The 24009-nt window shown below is 35.9% G+C and overlaps 1 protein-coding gene across 2 annotated transcripts in view; it reads left to right on the top strand.

Moving 5' to 3' along the window:
• Positions 1-334: 334 nt before the first annotated feature.
• LOC141429722 (fasciclin-2-like) overlaps positions 335-24009 on the top strand; it is a 44163-nt gene continuing 20488 nt past the window's right edge. For both annotated transcript variants that reach the window (XM_074090190.1, XM_074090189.1), the window contains exon 1: positions 335-615. In XM_074090190.1, the coding sequence (XP_073946291.1) occupies positions 555-615 (61 nt within the window). In that variant the 5' untranslated portion in view covers positions 335-554. The remainder of the gene's footprint in view (positions 616-24009) is intronic.

Below are 24009 nucleotides of genomic sequence, written 5' to 3'. Positions count from 1 at the left end.
TAGTAACAAGAGGCGATTTATTTAAGTAGCGAAGAAGCACATTGCTGCTTATAGCCCCTCGTTATAAAGAAAAAACAAAAAGGGTTGGTTGGGTACAATGCCGTGCATTAAAAATAAAAAATAATAGAGTTGAAAATATTCCGATAGAACAAGTTTGACAAACCAACGTTGACTTCAGTGCTATCCAGGATAGTTTGAAGCAAGCACAGTCACATTATACGAGTAAGTACCTAACGACATAACATTCAAGTGTGCCGTATAATTTTGCCGTGTCTCTAAAAATAAGCGTGATGTTTACGCTACGAAATACGTCCTATTTCGGACCGTGTCGCTCAAGCACAAGCTACAAACGTCAGTCGTGCTATGCCACGCATCAAGAGATCACCGCATAAATAACTTAACGTTTCGGAACGCATTTGTTTTCAAAATTCGAAACGCATTTGAATGTAAAAGGCGCGAAAGTAGAATGTGTAATATTTTTAACTTAACCAGCCAGTTGCTTTTGTCTTAAATATTTGTGTTTCATTTGAGTTTTTTTATTTGATGCATGAAAAATGATAACGAAAAAAGGATTTAATGTTTTCGTTGCGGTTGTCGTAATTGTTTCGACTAAAGGTAAGTTTTTAATTTTTCGAAGTATTTTTTATTATTTTTGATCAGAAATTAGTTTCATTGTTTTATTGACGAGGTTTTTCTTAGTATTTTAAGATTAGCTTAACGATGTCTTAATAAACTGTTGTTAGCGGTTCCCTTTGAATTCTGTTCGTGTTGTTAATTGTTTTAATGATGTTGTCGACGATAGTCGCTTGTCAAAGAAAATTACATAATTAAGTCAGGAATTCTTAAAATAGTATGCTTGTGTACATTAATTCAGCTAGGTACTGTTTTTGTCGTTTTTATAACACACGTAAATTAATATTAAGAATTGAGCATCATTTTCAAAAGGTTTTTTAATTTGGTAGGTACCTACTTTAAATAAACTAAGTAAATATTATGATAATATTATTGATTCACAAGTCGAAATGTTGACAAGTGAAATCTACTTAAGAGTTTCAACATGACGTTTTCAATGATCAATATCGTTTTTCGAATAGTCTTCTTGTTACTACAATTGCGTTTCAAGTGTCAATTTTGCTGACAAATTGACAGTTATCTGTGAAACTAGACGAATCGAAATAGTTTGTAACATGACAGTGTGGATAAACCTTTTGACGGAACCGTGTAGTGTAAGTTTGGGGTGAAAATTGGCTACTTTTTACCACTTGTCAATCAATTATTGGGGAAATATGGACGTTCAATAAGTTTTTAAAACTATACAAAAAACTCGTTGCGAAAAGCAACTGTCCGTGCTTGCGAAAGGGATTTCGCTATTTCGCTATTTGACATTACGTCGGTGAGATTGCCAATTCCGTTAAATATGTGCATTTTTTTGATGAATGAAAAAATACACATAACAGAATTGGCAATCTCACCGAATTTAGTGTTATGTTATGTATAACAATTCATTTCCGTAAAAACAAAGTAATTTTACGGATAATGTGACTTTCGGACTTTTTCCTTTAGATATTTCTTAATTTCATGCCAAATTTCTTAATTCAACTTCAACAGGAAACAAATAGTTTTAATATTCTTAAACGCGGAAGTACAGAAACTATTTTTTACGATTGTAAAAGACCATAGACTTAAGTGTTTAAAGTTGATATAATTTTGATATCTACACGCGTTCCCGAGAGAAAGGGTTTTGACGAACAGACAAACATGAGCCTACAAGGGTCCCTTAAGGGGTTAGGTAGCCGTTAAATAACGAAATAATTTAGTCAAAGACAAAATAAATCAAAGGTTAATCTTAACAACTCACTCCGCCATATGGCACCAACACCACGTGACGCACGCCTAAAGTTCAGCTATTATGGAACTACTTTGGTGGCATTTCCGACATTAATTATTATATTTCATCATCATCATCAACCGGAAGATGTTCACTGTTGAACAAAGGCATATCCCTTTGAACGCCACGATGAACGGCAACTCGCCACTTGCATCTACCGTTTGCCCACAACTCGGCTCTGCCAACACTGCCTTGACGGCAATCTTTATAATTTATTATTTCGCACATACATTTGGTTCGAGTCCAGGAATTAAACCCACGATACTCTGCTTAAGAGTTCGCAGGTTAAACCACCACAAAATCAGCTAATATGGCTAATACCAACAATATTTTAAGCTAAGATAAAATAAATTTGGTGTTTATTATTAACCTGAGAACAACAACAATAACTAATAGTGACTGCTGGACTAAAATTTCTAATAATGTAGTGTGAAATGCCAAAGTCGTAAATGTAATTTTCACTGCGCTGCGTGTTCTGCCAATGTGAAATATATGAATATTGTACTCAATAATGTTCCTGACCTAAATAAAATTCTGGCTGTCAATCTCAAGCAGAAACTAACCTTACGATATAACGTTTTGTAAATAAAACGTCAAGAGTTAATCGATTTTTTCGTTAAATAAATTTAAGTTAAATAATTTATACTTTTGTTAAAAAAGGTATTAAGTACTATGTTTAATTACATTGTAGTCTGTGAAATTTTGTTTTGTTCGGAAGTACTAATATTCGTACGTATTGCATTTTTATTTACATCGAATAGAGAGTTATAGTCTAATTTTAAAATGGAACTGGGTCAAGATGTGAAGCTCACAAATAAATAAACAAACGTAGGAAACGTAGAAAAAGGTAGTAAAAATAACAAAAATGCCTAATTAACAGACGCTTCTTCTTATGAAAAGTTCAAAGGAACGATATAAAAGGAAACGATTCAAGGAAATCAAGTGGAAACTATCTCAGAAATGATACAAAGGACTTGATGTTCACATTCACCGTGCATAGACTTACATAGATAAAGTACATGTAACGAGGATACGTTACGTAGAAGTTGATGATATAGACTGTAACGTGAGGTTTCAATAGCTGCGCTTCGGGACATCCTGTATCCGGCACTTTATAAAAACATAGCAACAAAAAGATAATAATGGAAATAAGCACGATAGAACAGGTGCCGTATTTTCTATAATTAAAATTATTCTTTTCGACCTTTATACGTTCCACTGCAAAACACAGGTCTTCTCTCAGAATGAAAGGACTTGAGTGTGGGTTGGGAACTTCATACACAGTTTTAAGGATTACGTAGCCAAAATGGCAAAAACGGAACCCTTATAGTTTCGCCATGTCTGTCTGTCCGTCCGTCCGCGGCTTTGCTCAGGGACTATCAATACTAGAAAGCTATAATTTTGCAAGAATATATATGTAAACTATGCCGACAAAATGGTACAACAAAAAATTTTAAAAAAAATTTTTAGGGTGCCTCCCTTAGACGTAAAGCGGGGGTGATTTTTTTTTCTCATCCAACCCTATAGTGTGGGGTATCGTTGGATAGGTCTTTTAAAACTATTTTCCCGGCCCGGATTAACAAATCCTGAAAAACCCAGAGATGTGGACCCGGGCTCGAACCCACAATCCATCGCATGAGATGCTTTTAAATAACGTGTTTTATCGTCACATTTATAGTAAATAGTACATATTCCGCATGTTTTGCCGCCATCAAACGTGCTGTTTGTCTTCAGTAAACTACCGCATTATTAAAATGCGTAACTCAATAGGCCCGTATAGACTATTTGATGCGGTCACCGGCTAGTTGAGCTCGTTAACGGATGCCGAATTACTCTGTTCGTGTCGTATCGTGTAGCACAGTTATGACGACTTGCCGAAGCGCTTTGAGGTTGAGATTGTTAGATGATGATGTTAGATGTGGAAAATAGAGAAAAAATACGATTGCATAAACGACCCATTCAAGTCGGTTTAGTAATTATTCGGCAATCTTATGTTTTTTTTTTGCATTAAGAATCAGACTTACGACGTCTACCAGGAATTTGATTCACTTTTATTTAATTTACCTACAATATTTTTTAATGACGTTATGAACAGAATTTCTAGCGAAATGATTTGATATTTGGTGCAGATATGTAATTTGAATAACAACACAAGAAATACAGTTAGCGAAAAAGTATTTTTTCAACAATTTTATTTTTATAAAACATTTATTAAGAAAAAGTTTTACATTGTGTTATTATACTTGTAATTATACACTGTAATGCAAATTAAAGGGCTACGTTGTATGCAGCTCTCCGCTCAAAGTTACCCTTTATTTCTGCTCGTTAGTGTAGTTTGACTCTACTTTGTAAGTAGGGTACAGCCTCGACTTAACATTGAATTGTGGCTTTAATGCAACTGATATTGTCGTCACTTCATTGAAATTTAATCAATTGTAATTCGATAATTCGTATACCGGTTGTTACCAGTAAAAGAAACAACAAAATAAAATAATTATTTAATGGATTATTAAGCAGCATAATTAATATCCATACTAATATTATAAATGCAAAAGTGTGTGTGTTTGTATGTATGTCCATCTTTCACGTCGAAACGGAGCGACGGATGGTCGTATTTTTTGGCATAGAGATAGTTTATGGGCTACTTTTATCCCAGAAAAATGCATAATTCCCAAGGGAACAGCGCGCGATAACCGAATTCCACACGGGCAAAGCACGAGCAAAAGCTAGTACATAATAATTTTACAAACCCCTAAAAATTTCAGAATATAGCCATTCGAGTTCATTCACAGTCAATGGATATTAACATCGGGATATGATCGCCTATCAGTTATCAAACGTTTCTTCTTAGGAACCGACAAAGTTGATAAACCGGCCATTACATTAAGGTGGTTTTCCACCGGCGAGGCGAGACGAGACGAGGCGAGACGAGAATTGAAATTTGTATGCATTCTAGCGCGCCCGCCGCGAGCCGCCGTCACCATTATACTCTGACTATTTACATACAGTCCAGGAAACTAAAACACGTGTACCACGGAGGAACCTTTTCATAATCAAATTCGCTATGATTTCTTTGAAAATTGTATGAGGTGGGGTGTGACATTATTAGCACAAACGTTCCACCCTGGTAAGTGATTAAATTTCCTAGACAATAGATACATTGCAAATCGAAAATACAAACTGAAACATAGATGCACAGAAAAACCAGAAAAAGAGACCAGCGCTGGGAATCCAGATCCTCAGCATTCCATCATCAGCATCTCGCTGGTCTCTTTTTCTGCTTTTTCTGTGCATCTATGTTTCAGTATGTATTTTTGATATGGATTTTACGGGAAATTTGGAGTTGAAATAAAAAATACAAAAAGACGCCAAAAACCAATCTTAATACATTGCAAGTTAAATAAAAGCTTGTAAAGTTTATTCACCCGGTTAATTTAATACTCCTAACCGCAAGGAAGACAAATGTCTTATTATCTTCAGAAAAATAAAAACACCGTTTACCAAATTTATTCAATTGGTTGATAAGTCAGGCGGTCCTCTCGGACCCGCGTAGGTGGAAGGGACCGAAATGTTAGCCAACTGTATCGTTTTACGGATCACCCGTGTTTCTGGTTAAACATTCCCTTTGATACAAAAACTTGTTCAAGGGATTAGGTTTATACCATCATCATCATCATCAACCGTAAGACGTTCACTGTTGGACGGACTCCCCATACCAGGTTAATTATACTACGAGTAAATCATCATCATCATCATCCCAGCCCATATACGTCCCACTGCTGGACACAGGCCTCCTCTCAGAACGCGAGGGCTCGGGCCGTAGCTCCCACGTAGGCCCAGTGCGGATTGGGAACTTCACACACACCATTGAATTGCTTCGCAGGTTTGTGCAGGTTTCCTCACGATGTTTTTCTTCACCCAAAAGCTTGTGGTAAATTTCAAATGTAATTCCGCACATGAATTTCAAAAATTTCAGAGGTGCGAGCCGGGGTTTGAACCCACGATTCTCTGCTTCAGACGCGATAGGTCAAACCACTAGGCCACCACATAATTATACTAAATAGTATTTTATAATCGCTCTTTTGTAGATGTGAGATTGCTATACTAGTGTAGATTTGCTGTAGTACCTACTAAGTACTAGTGTTACTAAGTAATAGTTTGACATTTATTTGACATAGGCACTTACGCATACTAACACATTATTTTAATTAACTTGACTAACATAATAATTAGCATCCATTCATATGATTACCGGATTAATTAAATTGGCGACTTATTTTTTATCAATTTATTGTACCTTATTATATTTTTTTATAAAACTTCGGTCTTTCTCTTCCTCACAAATATTACAAAACTTAAGTGTCGTTCCTACTTTGATATTGACTTCCAGTAGGTTATTTTTTATTCGACTGGATGGCAAACGAGCAAGTGGGTCTCCTGATGGTAAGAGATCACCACCGCCCATAGACACCTGCAACACCAGGGGGATTGCAGATGCGTTGCCAACCTAGAGACCTAAGATGGAATACCGCAAGTGCCAGTAATTTCACCGGCAGGTTGAGGTATAGGTACCACTCAACTCAATTGTTATGGTATAGTCATTCACAGTCAGTACGTAAACCTTCGTTAAAAAAAACGTTATCTACTGTTTGACATCACTATATAAGACCTCTCATGCAAATGTCACAGGAATCATAGTAAAATAACTCAATCAGACAGGTGAAAATATGATCTCGTGTTAGCCTCCCAACCCTGGTGAATGAGATATAACGTATCACCAACTTTAAAAAAAAGCTTATTGCAGATGAAATCAATGTAGGCGTTAGTGCATTATTCTCTTAAAAGCTATATGTAATCATATAATGTCAATAAAATGTTTTAAAAAAACCGGCCAAGAGCGTGTCGGACATGCCCAAAATAGGGTTCCGTAGCCATTACGAAAAAGTTAAGTAATATTTTTCTAAGGATTTCGTATTTTATACGGAATCTTCCAAGTTTAGATATATTTTATTTTAAACTACTAATAATTCTCAAGCAAACTTAGCCGTTATAGTTTTCCTTGAAAGTTTGATATACTTACAACCATCTTGAATTTTTTCAAATTTTTCCACCCACCGGTTTAGATTTTAGAGGGGGGTGGACGCTCGATTTTCATGAAAATTTGCACTTTAAAGTTGAATATTTCGCAAGCATATTACTGAATCGAAAAATCGTCTATCCAATTACAGCTTTCTAGCATTGATAGTCCCTGAGCAAAGCCGCGGACGGACAGACAGACAGACATGGCGAAACTATAAGGGTTCCGTTTTTGCCATTTTGGCTCCGGAACCTTAAAAACTGCTACCCGACGACACCTGGCATAATCACATATGTGCTCGTACCCAGTGCCGCAAGATGGGACAGTCTGGATTCTCGCTAATGACCCCTAGAATGGTGGACCAGTACCGTTAGTGTAAGTTTTCGGTTACAAAATACGTCTCGATCGCGTTCGCGTTAAAATCTCAATTTGTATGGAAACACGAACATCGCAAACGTTCCGCTAGAGGCGCTGTTCGTGTTTCGATACAAATTGAGATTTTAACGCGAACGCGATAGAGACTTATTTTGTAACCGAAAACTTACACTAAGGGTACAGGATGGACGTAGCTTCATAGAACTCCCGTGCTATGTGTCTAGAATTAAGTAATTTATTGAATCAGGCGTTACTTTGCGGAGGTCCATATCAATGAACTAAAAGAATTTCCTTGCTCACCCGCGACCTTACGATAGCTAAGCTTATGCAAAATATGCGTGTTCATGCAGTTCCTCCACCTCCACAGAACTGGAACTGGAGGTGGACGAACTGCATGAACACGCATATTTTGCATAAGCTTAGCTATCGCAAGGTCGCTGTTGAGCAAGGAAATTCTTTTAGTTTATTTTGATATTTCGTGATTCTAGATGGATAAAGCTGGAACTCTTTATTTACTGTACAAAATAAATCATCATCATCATCATCATCTCAGCCGTAGGACGTCCACTGTTGGACATAGGCCTCCCCCACAGACCTCCAGTTGCTTCGGTTGGCAGCGGCCTGCATCCACCGTGAACCCGCGGCTTTAACCAGGTCATCCGTCCATCTTGTTGGTGGACGTCCTACGCTGCGCTTGCCAATCCGCGGTTCCGCGGCCTCCACTCGAGAACTTTTCACAAAATACACAAACAACAAAACATACAAAATAAATAAACAAATGCAATTGACAAACAATTTGATATATACTCGTATGTACGAAGGCGAACTGGGATTTTTACTATACTCGTATTCAGCCTTTGAGTGGATAAGAGAAGTATTTAATTAGGGACAGTGAGTTTAAAAGTAAAAAAATAGATACCTAGTGGAAGCGACAATGCCATGCGTTATTCCTGAAATACCGATATCTGCATGCGAAAATTCATCAAAATCCAACGAGCTGTTTTAGCGTGAAAGAGACAAACATACACATGCGTGCGCGCGCGCGTACAGAAAATTTCACATCCGTAGTTAATATTTTCTTACCTCGTAGTACTCGTTCATACAAATTTCGTTACCTTGTTATTTTGGTAATCGATGACCTTAATGGCTTCGGAAGCTGCGAGCTTACGCCCCAATTAGCGGATAAGCAGATAATTAACAAGCTCGCGTCACTGAAAGCTATTTATATTCGAGCTTCGGTTGACTAAATTTCTTAATGTGATGCGAGATGAATTTCAAACAAACAAATTCGTTTTTAAATTAATATCATAAAAAAATACGAATATTTTATAGCTTTTCTATTCATTGAACCAAAAACGCCAGGCAGTAAAATCTTTATACAAAAACTAATCCCTATTCTCTTCGGTCAACGCACTTGAGAATGTTTTGCTGATTTCATTATCATTTTTTTAAGATTTTTAATACTTTGTAAAAGGTTCTTACGTAAAAAAATAAGTGAATTGCGCAGAAAATTAAAAAAAATACAAAAACTTGACGACTATGTGAACTTTTCTAATTTCTAATATAACCTTAGCGTGATAAATTACAACCACTAGGATTGGATTAATTATAAAATTTACGTGGAAATTCACGATGTAATTTTTGGCAATTCCCTTGGCAGTTTTTGAGGCATCCCGGAATATCGGAAGAAATTGGGTACCTACCTAGATAGCTTTTAATAAGTTTGTAATAATACTTGCCGCAAGCAATATTTAGCTTTAATCAATAAAACTAAGTAAACCCAAACCCATTAAATACTTGTACTAGTATAAAGTGCAGCTACTACTTTCCAGTTTTATTAATAACTGGCATTATAAGAACCAGTCGGTGTACGTAGGTACGGTTTACCTTTTCATCTAGCAACTCAAAGACTATTGACTTATTTTATTTCAGAAAATATGACTTATACAAATAAGTCTACTGACACTTTATCTTATGTTTTTATACACAAATAATAGCGTCGCCGTCGTAATGTAAGTATGCCGGTTTTTTTTAAACTTTTGTCTCCTTTTCACTAAAATAATGTTGTGTATTCTACTAAGAATATAATAATGGACGTGCCCTCTTCATTGCATCGTGTGTATCAACTGCATGCCTAAAATTAAGTCACTACAAAACTAGGCGCATTTAAATATTTTTTAAACGAGTCACTTTTGTTACTATTTATTTAGTGACATGTGATTTTTGATGAAATAAATAAATAATACTGAGTGATATACTTCCTCTGAGTAGTACAATTAAATATCATTGTATTTTTTTTGTGAGAAAATAAACCACGTTGATTTTCTTGCCGATTTCCTATCAATAGACATTTTTTTCCAAATAGGTGGTAGATTTCTTTAACGTTCATAAGTGCTTGTTATATCCTAAATCGAATGAAGATATTTAGACTTTGGCTTTTAAATAATTTACTCTTTTTGTTATAAAGAACGTGTAGGTATAAAATAAAAAGTAACAACTAAAGACTTCAGAGCATACATCAGTACAAGCTCACCAGTCTTTACAATAAAGCAAAAATATTGTAACTCTAACACTCGTTGACAATTGTTTGACATTGCATTTAATCAGCGTCAATCTACATAAAGCCGGAATAACCGCGACGTCATGGTCTAACATAACATATGACCTTAATTAACAGCACCAAAATTAACAATAAACGTTGCATAAGCCAGCAGACCCACTGGCTTATATCATAAGCTTGGAGAATTAAGCCAAACAGAGGCATCAAGTGTGACAATTACAAAAAAAACCTGTAAATTTGTCCCTTACAACGGGAAAAAAGACAGCTGGAAACAATGCACACAAAATGTCTCACGCGTAAAAAACGCGGTGTGTGCAAGGCCCTTACTGACAGTTACATTTTGATTTCGACGCAATTTCAATAGGTAATCTGTCAAAATCTTAGAACAATAATATACATGGATTGATTATTGGGACCAGCTGTAAATTGTTTTGGTGAATAAATAAAACAAATGTCACCATTTATATAGGTACGGTACGTCGTTACGCACGCAAATAACAAAATGGTCAAACACTAACGTGAGCTTCGCTTCACACTGGCACATAATACTTTTGGCAGAAAGGTAGGCCCATCGTTGACTTCTCCGGTTGATTTAATTCTCTAAGAGCATAATCCACACGTTATAAATACGCATAAGTCTGTGGGTCCTGGTTTCTGAACGCTAGATTAAGCTTCGGATTAAGCTCGGCATTGGGATTAGCAAGTTTCACATGGCGTCGCTAAATCTTAGTTTTGTAAGTTATGAATTATTTATTACCTTTCGTGGTTAGCGGATTAAGCGTATCTTGCAATCAATGAATCGTGCAAGTACTTAAGCTTAGTTTAGACCGGCAAGAAAAATCGTACATTTGCATTCCACTGCGCGGTTTGATCGACCACTTCATTCTCGTTCGCTTTACGGCCTCGCAATGTAATACAACTTGCACAAATTTTGGCAAGGCTTTAAGGTGTTGAATAAATCTTTTTTTTACATAAAACTAACCGTGATCGACCCCTATCTCACCTGATCTATTGTTGATCTCGAAAACAACCTCTATGCGTCCAATAGGTTTATAAGAGAAAATCGTATGATTTTAAATTAATACTTAATCATCGTCGTCAATTGTAAGATGTCCATTGCTGCATAGATCTTCCCCAAAGAACGTCTTAATGACCTGTCATGCGTCATCCACATCCATCAGACTCCTGCGAATTCTATCAGAGGCCGTATGGCCTAACGTTTCTGATGCTAGCGATCGCAATGAAATGACAGATTTTGCAGGTCACCATCTTGCTCGCTAATCCTGCCGTGAAGCAGCAGTGCTTGCACTGTTGTGTTTCGGCGTGGAGAGTTAGACAGCCGGTGAAATTACTGGCACTTGAGGTATCCTATCTTAGGCCTGTAGGTTGGCAACGCATCTACAATACCCCTGGTTGCAGATGTTTATTGGCGGTGGTGATCTCTTACCATCAGGAGACCCACTTGCTGGTTTGCCATCCAGTCGAATAAAAAAAAACTGTCATTTGATTGCGATCGCGAGCATCAGAAACGTTAGGCAATATGGCCTTTGGTCACCCCTCCAATTTGCGCAGGGTTTATAAGTAGCCGACATTCATAAACACATAATAATTACTAAGAATACGGCCCAAATCCGTTATATTGGCTGAGATGATGATAATGATGATGACTAAGAATCTTTTTCCAAGTAAAACAATTAAGTGTAAACGCTCAGGTGTAGTGATCAGTCTTCAGTCTGACATTATTTCTTAAATTATTTTTGGATTTAATTAGTCCAGCGTCTCTAGGTGCTTTAAGTTAGGCTATTAGCTAGTTACAGGCTTCATGATGGATATCCAATTTATTTGCTATCCTTGGCTTAAAAGCATCGTCTAATTAAGACTGATGACTCAAATAGCAAATAATATTTTCGACAAAATGCATTTAGGTGCGTGAATTAGCTAAATAATAAAGGAATTCAGAAGTGTTGTTTTGTTTAATATTATAAGAATTAAATTGTCATTCAAACCACATTATAACCAATTTTGAAGTCAATCTGATCTCAGGTAAAATTTAACTTACAAGATACAAACAAAAAAAGAATTAAGTGAAGGTTGAAGAAAAACTTGTAAACATGATAAACACATCGGACCTCGTTTATACATCTCTGAACTTTAATTTTTATGTAAAAGTCAACAAACTGCTTCCTTGCTTATACTCTTACGAAACAACTGAGAAATTTTAAGCAACAAAAGATGACGAATAACGACAAGAAACAAGCGTAATAGGATCTAATTGGTGGAGTGAGACCATGCGCACGCGATCCGACTCATCATAATAACAATATTTTATGTCACTCCAATAATAGGCCAGCAGATACGGTCGCTTATAGGGTTGCCATGTGGAAAAATGAAAGGTCCCGATAAAAATCCGATAGAAAGATTTGAATACATGACCTAAGTCAGTGATTTTCCTTGAACTCATTGGATTTTTTTAACTGGGATGATATTATGTATAACCCTCTGAAGAATTCGGGCCAGATTAACTTGTAAGTAGGTATTTATATAACAGTAAATATTTATGTTTCTAAGTCAACATACATACCTACTTTAGAATATTTAAAGGCTACTTGCTGGACAAAAACTTGACTTAAAGTAGGTACTGACTAACTCTAGTAGTACCAGAATGTATGGAATTCTCAATCTTAAATCCGGTTTAATAACTAAACCTTGAATTTTTTTTACAACAAAAACAAGTTGCCAATAAGTGAAATAGTATATTGATAACCAAGGGTGGAAAGTGACCTATTTCACCCGAGATATTTCTGGCGCTCGAACGAAGTGAGAGCGCCAATAGTTCGAGGGGAAATGGGTAATTTCACCCGAGTCAGACACTACTTTTCATTTCGACTGTGAGGAAAGTAAAATACTACAAAAATTTAATTTACTGATATCCAATCTCTAACGGTACCTTTTCGACCTGGCCACTTGCCACGGCCGACTATAAAAAAAATTGAGTTGGTCACGACCAAGGAGCTTATATACAAAACTGGAGGTTGAACGCCGAACGAAGAAGTTTGACCTTTATTACTTATTTATATATTCCATCTCTTTCTTTCACATTTCACGAATGACTTCCATCTCTTTCTTAACCTAACTAAAGAAACAGATGGAATATGTTCCTCACGTAACAAAGATCAAATTTCTTGTTTCAAACGGATGTTTGGCGTTCAACCTCCAGTGTTGTATATGTATAAGCTCCTTCGTTACGACGTGCATAGATGGCCATGCCGAAACGTAAAAAAAAAGTGTCATTGACGTAACTCAATTATCTTCGACTCCGTGGCTAATCGAAAAATTAAAAAAATACTTTCCACCCTAGAAATGAAAACGCAATTTTCCACCCGACCCATGAAAATTAGTTTCCGAACAGGAGAGATGAAAAAACAATCGTCGTTTAGATGCAGCGAGATTGCGTAATTATGATATTAAAAACAAATGAATCTCGACATGTTACATAGGTACGGTCACGATCGTTAATTTGGGACCCATTTCGCGAAAAAGTCCTTTGAATTGTCATACAAAATGACAAATATTCGATCTTAAGTGGGTCCCAAATTAACGATCGTGACTGTACATTTCAGCCATGTGTTTTAAATACAGTTATCAATAAAAGCTCAATAATGACGACCGGATGGCCAAGTGGTTAGAGAACCTGACTACGAAGCTTGAGGCGGGTTCGATTCCCGGCCGGGGCAGATATTTGTATGAATAATACGAATGTTTGTTCTCGGGTCTTGGGTGTTTAATATGTATTTAAGTATGTATTTATCTATATAAGTATGTTTATCCGTTGCCTAGTATTCATAGTACAAGCTTTGCTTAGTTTGGGACTAGGTCAATTGGTGTCAAGTGTCCCATGATATTTATTTTATTTTAATGTTACTCTATGACCACGTGATGTTACGATTATATTCATAAAGATCATCGATTGTGCATAGTAACGTCCATTGTGACTATTGCTCTGATTCGAAACAAGTAGCATAGGTCAAGTGTTCTGACCGTGAACGTATTGGATATTAGTATATAGAGTGGGTGCGTTTGAATTTAAGAGAATTGGAGTCATTTAGAATTGTTAACAAGATGAGTCAAGTGAACTTAAACCACTATCAAATCAATGTAAGTTTTTAGGGTTCCGGAGCCAAAACGGCAAAAACGGAACCCTTATAGTTTCGCCATGTCTGTCTGTCTGTTTGTCTGTCTGTCTGTCCGTCCGTCCGCGGCTTTGCTCAGGGACTATCAATGTTAGAAAGCTGTAATTTTGCACGGATGATATAAGTAAACTATGCCAACAAAATGGTAGAATTAAAAATTGAAAAAAAATTTTTTAGGGTACCTCCCATAGACGTAACGTGGGGGTGATTTTTTTCTCATCCAACCCTATAGTGTGGGGTATCGTTGGATAGGTATTTTAAAACCATTAGGGGTTTGTTAAGACAATTTTTGATTCAGTGATTTGTTTGCGAAATATTCAACTTTAAGGTGCAAATCTTCATTAAAATCGAGCGTCCCCGCTCTAAAATCTAAAGCAGTGGGTAGAAAAAATTGAAAAAATTCAGGATGGTAGTAAGTATATCAAACTTTCAAGGAAAACTATATAACGGCTAAGTTTGCTTGAGAATTATTAGTAGTTTATGAGTAAATAGCAGCCTAATGTATAAAATATACCTAAACTTGGAAGATTCCGTATAAAATACGAAATCCTTAGAAAAATATTACTTATTTTTTTCGTAATGGCTACGGAACCCTATTTTGGGCGTATACGACACGCTCTAGGCCGGTTTTTTATTGATATGGGGTAGTCATTATAGACTGCAATTAGCAGAGAAAATACTCGAACCGCTAGAAGATCGGCAACCCGTTGCCGCTGTCCAAACAACAGTAATATAGACAAACGTGTAACATGTTTCACAAAATAACTTATTTAATTTTAACTCTATTGATAGATTTTAATATAATTCAAGTAAATCAAAATATCAAAACAAAATGATAATTTTGGGTAGTTACAGTAGTTTTAATTCAAAGGAAGCTAAATAATTGTAATAGTAAAATAATAATTAATTAATTTATAATTTATCGCAACGTTTCAGAGAAACCATTACCCCGATTTTCAAATTTAGACAAGAATTGAAACAATGGTTGACAGAAATGTGTTTTTATTCTGTAACGGAATATTTTAATTTTATCAGTTGACATTTTTATCATAATTATTCACTTAAACATAATACCTACCTATACATAACATTGACATTATTTTTATTTTATTTTTAGGTTATAAAACTATATTTTGCATGCTATTATAGTTAGCTAAGTGTGTGAACATTTTTATTGCTTTAAATTTAAGACCATTATAACCAACACTTATTGCAAATAAATGAATTATGAATTATTATCAATTGAGAGATTATCGAGATACAATAAATCCGTTTTGCTATGTGCTCAAACATTTCCATATATAGAAGTAATAACAGCTATCCGTGAACGTTATTCAGCAATGCACCAAGAAACTTGCAAATCGATGTTATTTATACACTTTTTTATTCCTCTTTACACAGCAATATTGCAGGGGTCCGGATGTTTTCCATGTGCTAATTCCTTCGCCAGGGAGAAATAACATTAAATCCTGGACCGCGTTTCCAATGCTCTTCTACTAACGAACCGATAACTTAGGGGAGGAAATGCATTTCTTTAAATCGATCCTATTTAGCTTTTGTAGCTAACAAAATAACTTCGATTTTAAGAACATTAGGTACTTACTTTGAAAAATTTAGCTTAGCTTGTTATTAACAGTTCATAATACCTACCTTGGGCGTGTCCGACACGCTCTTGGCCGGTTTTTTTTTTCAATTTGGTGAAGGTTGACAGTCACTTTTTTTTACTTTCTTTTAGCTAGCCTGAACTGTGTTGATTTAGTCTTAACGCCGATAAAGTTAGTCTATTAAAATAATTGAAGTTAATTTAATCATGAATAGTAGCTAATTTGCTTTGACATTAAACATATGTATTTGACATTAAACAGTGTGAGAGTTTTAAATTATTTATGATGTTAGAGGTTTTAATAGTGTATTTAGTGTAAGGTCTCACTCTGCCAAGATTTTGACGACGACGACGAAGAAGAAGAAGAGTATTTGAGTTATTAAAACGACCAAGCAAGTAATAAAATCATAAATCATTTTTTTAAAGACGGATATAAATAGTCTGCCCATGGCCAAGTTTAAGAGGAACTGACAGGTTTTAAAATTTAAGAAAGGAACCGCAATTAGTCTACGCGACTTCCTAATAAAAACACTTTACTTTTATGAGTTTACCAGAACAAAGCAAAACATACCCTATAATGCCGTAGCGAGAAGCTACCAGGCTACGATCCATGGCCACTCTTTATTAAAAGTAATAAGTTTCGTATAGTTGTGCCAAATTAAATTGGCGGCTAAAAGTGACGTGGTTGAATTAATTTAGCCTTGGCGACCACTAAGTTCTTGAGACGACTGACACTTGTACGATTCTCTTAATTTGGGTTGTGGAGTCTTGAGACAAGTGTGCACTAGATAGTCCTTGCTTTAATTGAATGGTTTCCACCAATAGTGTTTAATAAACCTTTGATAAGATTGTGTTCTTATCATCTCTTCTAGCGAATTTCCGTTTACAATACATACATACGACAGTAAGAGCCTGTTTTACCGCCGTCTGCTAAATTTCTGATGCCTTGAGTATTAATCCGTCCTTGTTTATTCCTTTAGTGTAATAGGAATAAATAAGGACAGTGTTATAGATATCCAACACTTCAGATATTAATAAACTTAACAAAGAGACGTCAAATAGGCCTTTGAAAGCAAAAAATAGGGCGTCACTTTCTTAGTAACTGTCACATATTAGGTGTAAAACTTGGCTATAATTTCGTACGTACTTTTCTTATAATATGTCGATTACATACTTTATTACGTTTTCTACTCTTTACTGTCGACCTTCAGTACAAAACATATTTTTATTTACAACGTAAACTGCATGTACTTTAATAACATAAAAGCAAGTCTTCAGCCAAGGGCATACATTAGCTAAACGGTAATAAAAAGCTGTACACTGTTATGGCAAATTGTCACACTAAGAGCTGAGAATAACTATGATGATAATAGTGATGTCAGATCTTTAATCTCGCTTCAGGTTCTTCGCATTACGTTGGGTTTAGGTTACCTCATGATTCATTATTAATTTTAGGCTATTTATAAGTAAAATGAAGACAGGATCAGTGCTTCGTCACTCCATGCAATAGTGTACTTCCCTTCAGTTACTTCTGTTCTATTTAGTACTAATTAGTTTCTATTCCCTTACTCGTAGGCAGTTGTCGTTTGTGATTTCCTAATACCATTGGTAGTGACCCGGTTGGTAGATGAATGAATGTATAGTGACTGACACTCTTTCTCGGCCCGGATAATACCGGGATGGAAATACCGACCATGTTTTTCGTATACCTACACGCTCATAGAAGCTCCTATCAGTTTCTATGGGCGTGTACACAAAAAACAGGGCCGGTATTTACATGTCGGTGTTATCCGGGCGGGGAAAGAGTGTCACCCGTGACTATGAAAATGTGCGTGTCGAATCTGTTTCGTAGTAACTAGTATCTAATCTGTGACTGGTTTTCTCTAGAGCCCAGATTTAAGCTTATTGTGACAGAAATAGTAATACACTATGTGTTGTGTATATTTCGGCTGTCTATCTGTTACTATGAAAGACATATAGATAATATTCCGTTTGTCACCCATCGGCTACAGAACCCTAAAGACGTAAGGTACTTATTAATCAAAAATTGTATCTACGGCTTCGTTTGGGTGGTTTTTCCTTGTGCCATGGAAACCCTTCAAATGACTGGTATAATTTATTACGTACATCTTAGTACAGACTCTTATTCCACAAAAATTGACAATGGTGATATTATAACATATCTCTCTTGTAATGAATGGGAGTTGTGTCCCAAGTAATGTTACGATTATAAAGAAAAAATAAAATAAAATAAATAAATATCATGGGACCTAGCTAGGAAGCCGTGGTGGCCTAGTGGTTTGACGTTTCACGCAGAGGGTCGTGGGTTCAAACCCCGGCTCGCACCTCTGAGTTTTTCGAAATTCATGTGCGGAATTACATTTGAAACTTACCACGAGCTTTGCAAACATCGTGAGGAAACCTGCACAAACCTGCGAAGCAATTCAATGGTGCGTGTGAAGTTCCCAATCTGCACTGGGCCCGCGTTGGAACTATGGCCCAAGCCCTCTTGTTCCGAGAGGAGGCCTATGCCCAGCAGTGGGACGTATATAGGCTGGGATGGTATGGGACCTATGACAGCTAGACTCTAAGGCTGCGTTTCCATGATGTGCGAGGATGCGTTGCAAGGAATTTATTTGTCAGGAACCAATAGAAACGCTTCATTGACCTATCCTTACACCGCTGAGCTGTTTCCACCAGAGCTGCGCTGAGCGAGGATAGGTAAATGAAGCGTTTCTATTGGTTCATGACAAACACATTAAACGCAACACATCCTCGTACATCACGAAGGACCCTGACTTGTGGCCGTATTGTCTAACGCCCGGGCGCTCGCGATTGTATTTGCTATCTCTTTCTGCCTTCATCCTACGAGTCAAAGAAAGAAGTAATGGAAACGATTGAGATTCCACGTATGTTAGACAATAAGGCCTCTGAAATTCATATATGCCATTGTTACGCATATTGTGCGGGGAGATTTAGGATAACGCTACAGACAATGCCACAAAAGATCGGTGACGGCACAACATTCAGTTTACATTTTGTTCATGTACTATCGTGATTGTTACCTTTATTCACTAAAAATCGACGAAACTTACATTATATGCTAATAAAAAATAGGTAAGTCGGTTCAGGCCAGGACAGTTATTACTTTTTGCGTCGCAAACCCTTTTTTTTAAAGCGATTTGTAAATAACTGCCTTATTTGAAAGGTTTGAGGTTCATGGACTAATCCTGAAATTAAACCACTAATGTAGAAAAAACCGGCCAAGAGCGTGTCGGACATGCCCAAAATAGGGTTCCGTAGCCATTACGAAAAATTTAAGTAATATTTTTCTAAGGATTTCGTATTTTGTACGGAATCTTCCAAGTTTAGGTATATTTTATACCTTAGGCTGCTATTTACTCATAAACTACTAATAATTCTCAAGCAAACTTAGCCGTTATAGTTTTTCTTGAAAGTTTGATAGTTTGTCCTGAATTTTTTCAAATTTTTCCACCCACCGGTTTAGATTTTAGAGGGGGGGGGACGCTCGATGTTAATGAAAATTTGCACGTTAAAGTTGAATATTTCACAAAACACTGAATTGAAAAATCGTCTTAGAAAACCCCTAATGGTTTTAAAATACCTATCAACGATATCCACACTATAGGGTTGGATGAGAAAAAAAAACACCCCCACTTTACGTCTATGGGAGTACCGTAAAAAAAAATATTTTTGAATTTTTAACTGTACCGTTTTGTCGGCATAGTTTACTTATATATCCGTGTAAAATTACAGCTTTCTAGCATTGATAGTCTCTGAGCAAAGCCGCGGACGGACAGACAGACAGACAGACAGACAGCGAAACTATAAGGGTTCCGTTTTGCCATTTTGGCTGCGAACCCTAAAAGAGCTCGATCAGCTATAATGTCCACGTGTTGTGCCGCTATTGATAAGAAAAATATTGTGTAAATGCCTTTGCCTAACTAAAGAGGGGATGTTCTTCTTAAAACGACAACGAAAAGTTTAGACTAATGGCATACTCGTAACGGCACATTTTTGTAACGAGGTCATATGATTACGTGCTTTGGTGTTGTACTGTAAGCCTAAAACGTAAACTGTTATAAATAAATATATTAGCAATATCAAAAACTAGGAATTAAGAGTTGAAAGAGAGAGGACAGCTAAACAGATGGAATAGAATGACAAAGAGAACGGAATGAACAAATGTAGTAATAAGATAACGGTAGCGGTAGTTAGATGGGCCCAACCCACTAAGAAAGAATGGCGAAGTATGCGAGAAAGATACAGGATGCAGAATGAAAGTACGAGCAGTAGTAAAAGAGAGAACTAGAGTGAAAGGAAAATAGCAGAAATAGGTTCCAATAATGTTGGAGGTATAGTAAAAAAAAAAATCGAGGTCATATATTTTATTGACGTACGCTTTATGCGCGAAAAAAATTGACTTCTGCGTTCCGCTATAATATAATTTTATGTATATAAGAGTTCATTATTTTAGTAAGCTTGATGTATTTTGTACTCGTAATACCGATCTTTAATTATTTGAGATTTGTTTTCATAATACTAATTTCAGTATATATTGGACACTAAGAAACTGATGAATCGAATCAAAAAGATACAATACATTACTAAGTAAAGCTTATTTGCTTCCTACTAACCAAATTACTCTAAGTGAGTCCCGGAACTTAGCATAAGTTTTTGTAAGTTTTTCTGAATCAAAAAACTACAAAGCTTTATATTAGTTAGTCCGACCGTTTAAGCTTGTTATCGAAGTGATTCAATCTTAAACCTCTGATTAAGCCATTAAGTATATTCAAGTAACCGCGTAAATGATGCATGATTTTTTGCCTAATTTTAGCTGTCCAGCCAGATTTTTTCGTTTGATAATTATTGACGTTACTTTATAAGTATTTATTTTATGAATACAATAAAGTAACAATGTAACGACCTTGTAGTGTAGATACCTATCTTATTTGAACCTTGTGACCTATTTGGTTTACCCATTGAGGAAAATTATCCAATATTTGTAACGTGGGGTTCCCAAAGATCAAGCCTGTCTATAGAATTGCAGGTCAGCCAGCATATTATACGATTTGTATACATTCTACGAGTGGCATTGTTGTGCTTATTCATGACATTTTATGTCAGCAATACTCTGTACAATACAAGATATCATAGTAATACATCTCTACGAGTGGCATTGTTGTGCTTATTTTGATAATTTTGTATGACATTTTATGTCTATCTATTATTGAAATTTATTAATCCTATTCACAAAATTATTCTAATTATAAATAAACCCGCGTAGCTCACCCAAAAACTATGAGATTTGACATTTAGGAGACCTCACGCTACACTATAGCGGCGAATTCATACGCGATAGCCTCATTCCAGACGTACACAAACGACAAATCAGAGGCCGTATTGTCTAACACACTGACGTTCGCGATTGCATTCTCCGTCTCTTTCTACCCTAGTTATGCACCGTGTGACAGAATGAAGTGAAAACGATTGTCATTCCAAGTGTGTTACAATAAAGCCTCAGCTCACATTGCTCTACTTGTTTTTAAAACTTAAAAAAGTTTGTGTCCGTTTCCTAAGTGTTAGTGGCCAGCCCATTGTTTTTGTTACGTAACAGTAAGTTCATCTCCATACAAACGCCGTTAGCTGTTGAAAAAGTGACTTCTGGGGCTGGCGCGTGCATGGCTTTACTGGGTTGGTGGTCTAAATCTAAATGTCTGCTTTGTTTCTGGCGCTATCTGTGACTCATGAGGTTTGCCAAACGAGAGACACTATAAGCGTTATTATTATAAATTAAATATTTGGTAGATTGAAAAAAAGAACCGTCGGACTCGTTAACTAAGGGATACGTTTGAATAGAAATTTTAGAAAATTAATTTTGCACTCCGCAAATTTCTATGAAAAACAAAGTTATTTTTCACTTCTCATTCTCTTAAAATGTTACTTTAGTCTCTGCATATCTGGACTAAGCTCCTTTTTATTCTCTAGGGATTAATTTTTTTTTAATTTACGTTGGAAACCCCTAAACAGCTAACACGGTGTTTGTGAATGGGGGATTTTTAGGCGTGGAAATAACCTCAAAATGACAACTGTGCAAAAATATAAAAAAACACGATTTAATTTCGTGAATCACAATTAATGATTACGAATATGAATCTATTCAATTATATTAAGGATTAATTTATTTTATTATGCATATTAGTCCAATTAGTTTATAATACTTTTCAATTTTGAAACTGTTCGCTAAATATGCAAACTTTTAAAACGTCACTTCATAAACAATAAAAGAAAAGAAAAAATTGCGCATTTTTTTTTTACTATTTAAATTTTAACAGATGTCCTGTCCATTAGTCGAGCGTACGTTTTTTAAAAGTTATATTGTAATTTTGAACAAAATATTGTTTTTTTTCCTCGCATTCAAAGTGAAAATTAGAGTGTTTAACGCGAGACTAAACAACCATAATGCCACTCGAACTATAGCCACCCTCGCTCTGTTCGGGTAGCTAAACATCTAGTATCATTATAGCTTGTTTTAGTCCCTTGTTCAACAATCTACTATTTTGTGGATCCTAATTTTTATACTTTTCCGTTACTAGTGTTCGGTATAAGGCCTTACTTCTTAAATTTCATAATTAAACATAAACGAGAGACCCTATAGGTTTTGAATTCCGTGGTTTTCTATGAAAATAAAATTTTAATTTAAGTGATTGTATCTTTTGATCGCTATAATTAACTAATTTATTAGATAGAGAGCTCGTTAGTATTTAATATTAATTTTAACTTGACACTTCCACGTTACTGAGAAAAAAGATTAGACAGACCCCATAATTATTTTTCCTTTTTAGGGTTGCGTACCCAAAGGGTAAAAACGGGAACCTATTACGAAGACTCCGCTGTCCGTCCGTCCGTCTGTCACCAGGCTGTATCTCATGAATCATGATAGCTAGACAGTTGAAATTTTCACAGATTATGTATTTCTGTTGTCGCTATGCTATACAACTAATAATATAATATATTAAACTACAGGGGGCTCCCATACAAACGTGTTTTTTTGCTAATGTCTAATGTTGTATAGATAATGGTACGGATCCCTTCGTGCGCCAGTCCGACTTGCACTTTGCCGATTTGTTGTGCTACGGAACTCTACAAATAAAATGTAATAAAAATGTTAATTAAAAAGAAAAATACGGATGAGCTTGAAGTCCGGCCTTTACGTGGCTAAATACAACTATAATTAGGTATGTTGATATTAAAGCCTACCAATGCGCAACCCGAACTATAGACATTGCCAGTAAAAGGTAGCTAAAGGAGTAAATAGTAGTTAAAACGGGAGTTCTGAAAATTCTAGAGTAGGTACAACAGTATTTACATTGGTATTGTGCCCCACATTTACCTTAATAGTAATTTTAGCCACGTCCTGTATAACAAAATTCTTAGACAGCCACCAAACAATAGTTCTTCATGATACATTATTCAATTTGTGGTTAAGTACTGTTATTTTGAGAAAATGTGTGATTCACATGACAGTGACGCATAAAACAGGAAACACGAACATTCCTATCCGTATTATAACATGTTTCTCCTGAAATTGCTATGCCCACGAAGTGCATAAAATTCATAAATGTTTTATAGGGTTCGGACAATATGTGTGGCACATACGATAAACGAGATAGAGCTGACGACTGGTTTGTCAAGTGGTAAGAAAATCTTGAGGGCCTGGACCCTGGTTGCATCAAACGTTTTCTTATTTGTTCAAAGCCTAACTATAACGACTCTTTAGACTTATTTTTTTAACAATAGTTTGGACATCATTTGGCAATTTAAAAAGTTACTTTACCGCACAAGTGCGGTAAGTAAAATCCATACAACTTTACTGCACACTTGTGGATGCGTGCAGGAATCACTAATTTTCTATGGATATGTTGACCCACGTCAAGAGGCACTTTCCGAGCACGTGCATTGTAAACAATATTAATCTACTTGTTTATGTAGGTATTCATCTGGACTAATAGATTTTTTATTTTATTTGTTTGTGTTCTTTTGTAACTTCTTGATTCTTCCTTTTTCAAACCATCGACGCAAAAAGAGGTGTGTTATAAGTTTGACCGCTATGAGTGTCTGTGTGTGTCTGTCTGTGGCACCGTAGCTCTTAAATGGGTGGACCGATTTGAATGCGGTTTTTTTAGTTTGAAATCAGGTTTTTTAGCGATGGTTCTTAGATTTTAGCATTTTTAAGATATTGAACTGGAGTGACAAAGTCGGGGGTTTTCCAAATTTTTGTTGGTTAGGTTATTA

Source organism: Choristoneura fumiferana, chromosome 7 (assembly GCF_025370935.1).
Source record: "Choristoneura fumiferana chromosome 7, NRCan_CFum_1, whole genome shotgun sequence".
In the NCBI taxonomy this organism is placed as follows: Eukaryota; Metazoa; Arthropoda; class Insecta; order Lepidoptera; family Tortricidae; genus Choristoneura; species Choristoneura fumiferana.
Note: the sequence above shows the minus strand (reverse complement) of the source record. Positions and strands in the feature narration are given on the sequence as shown.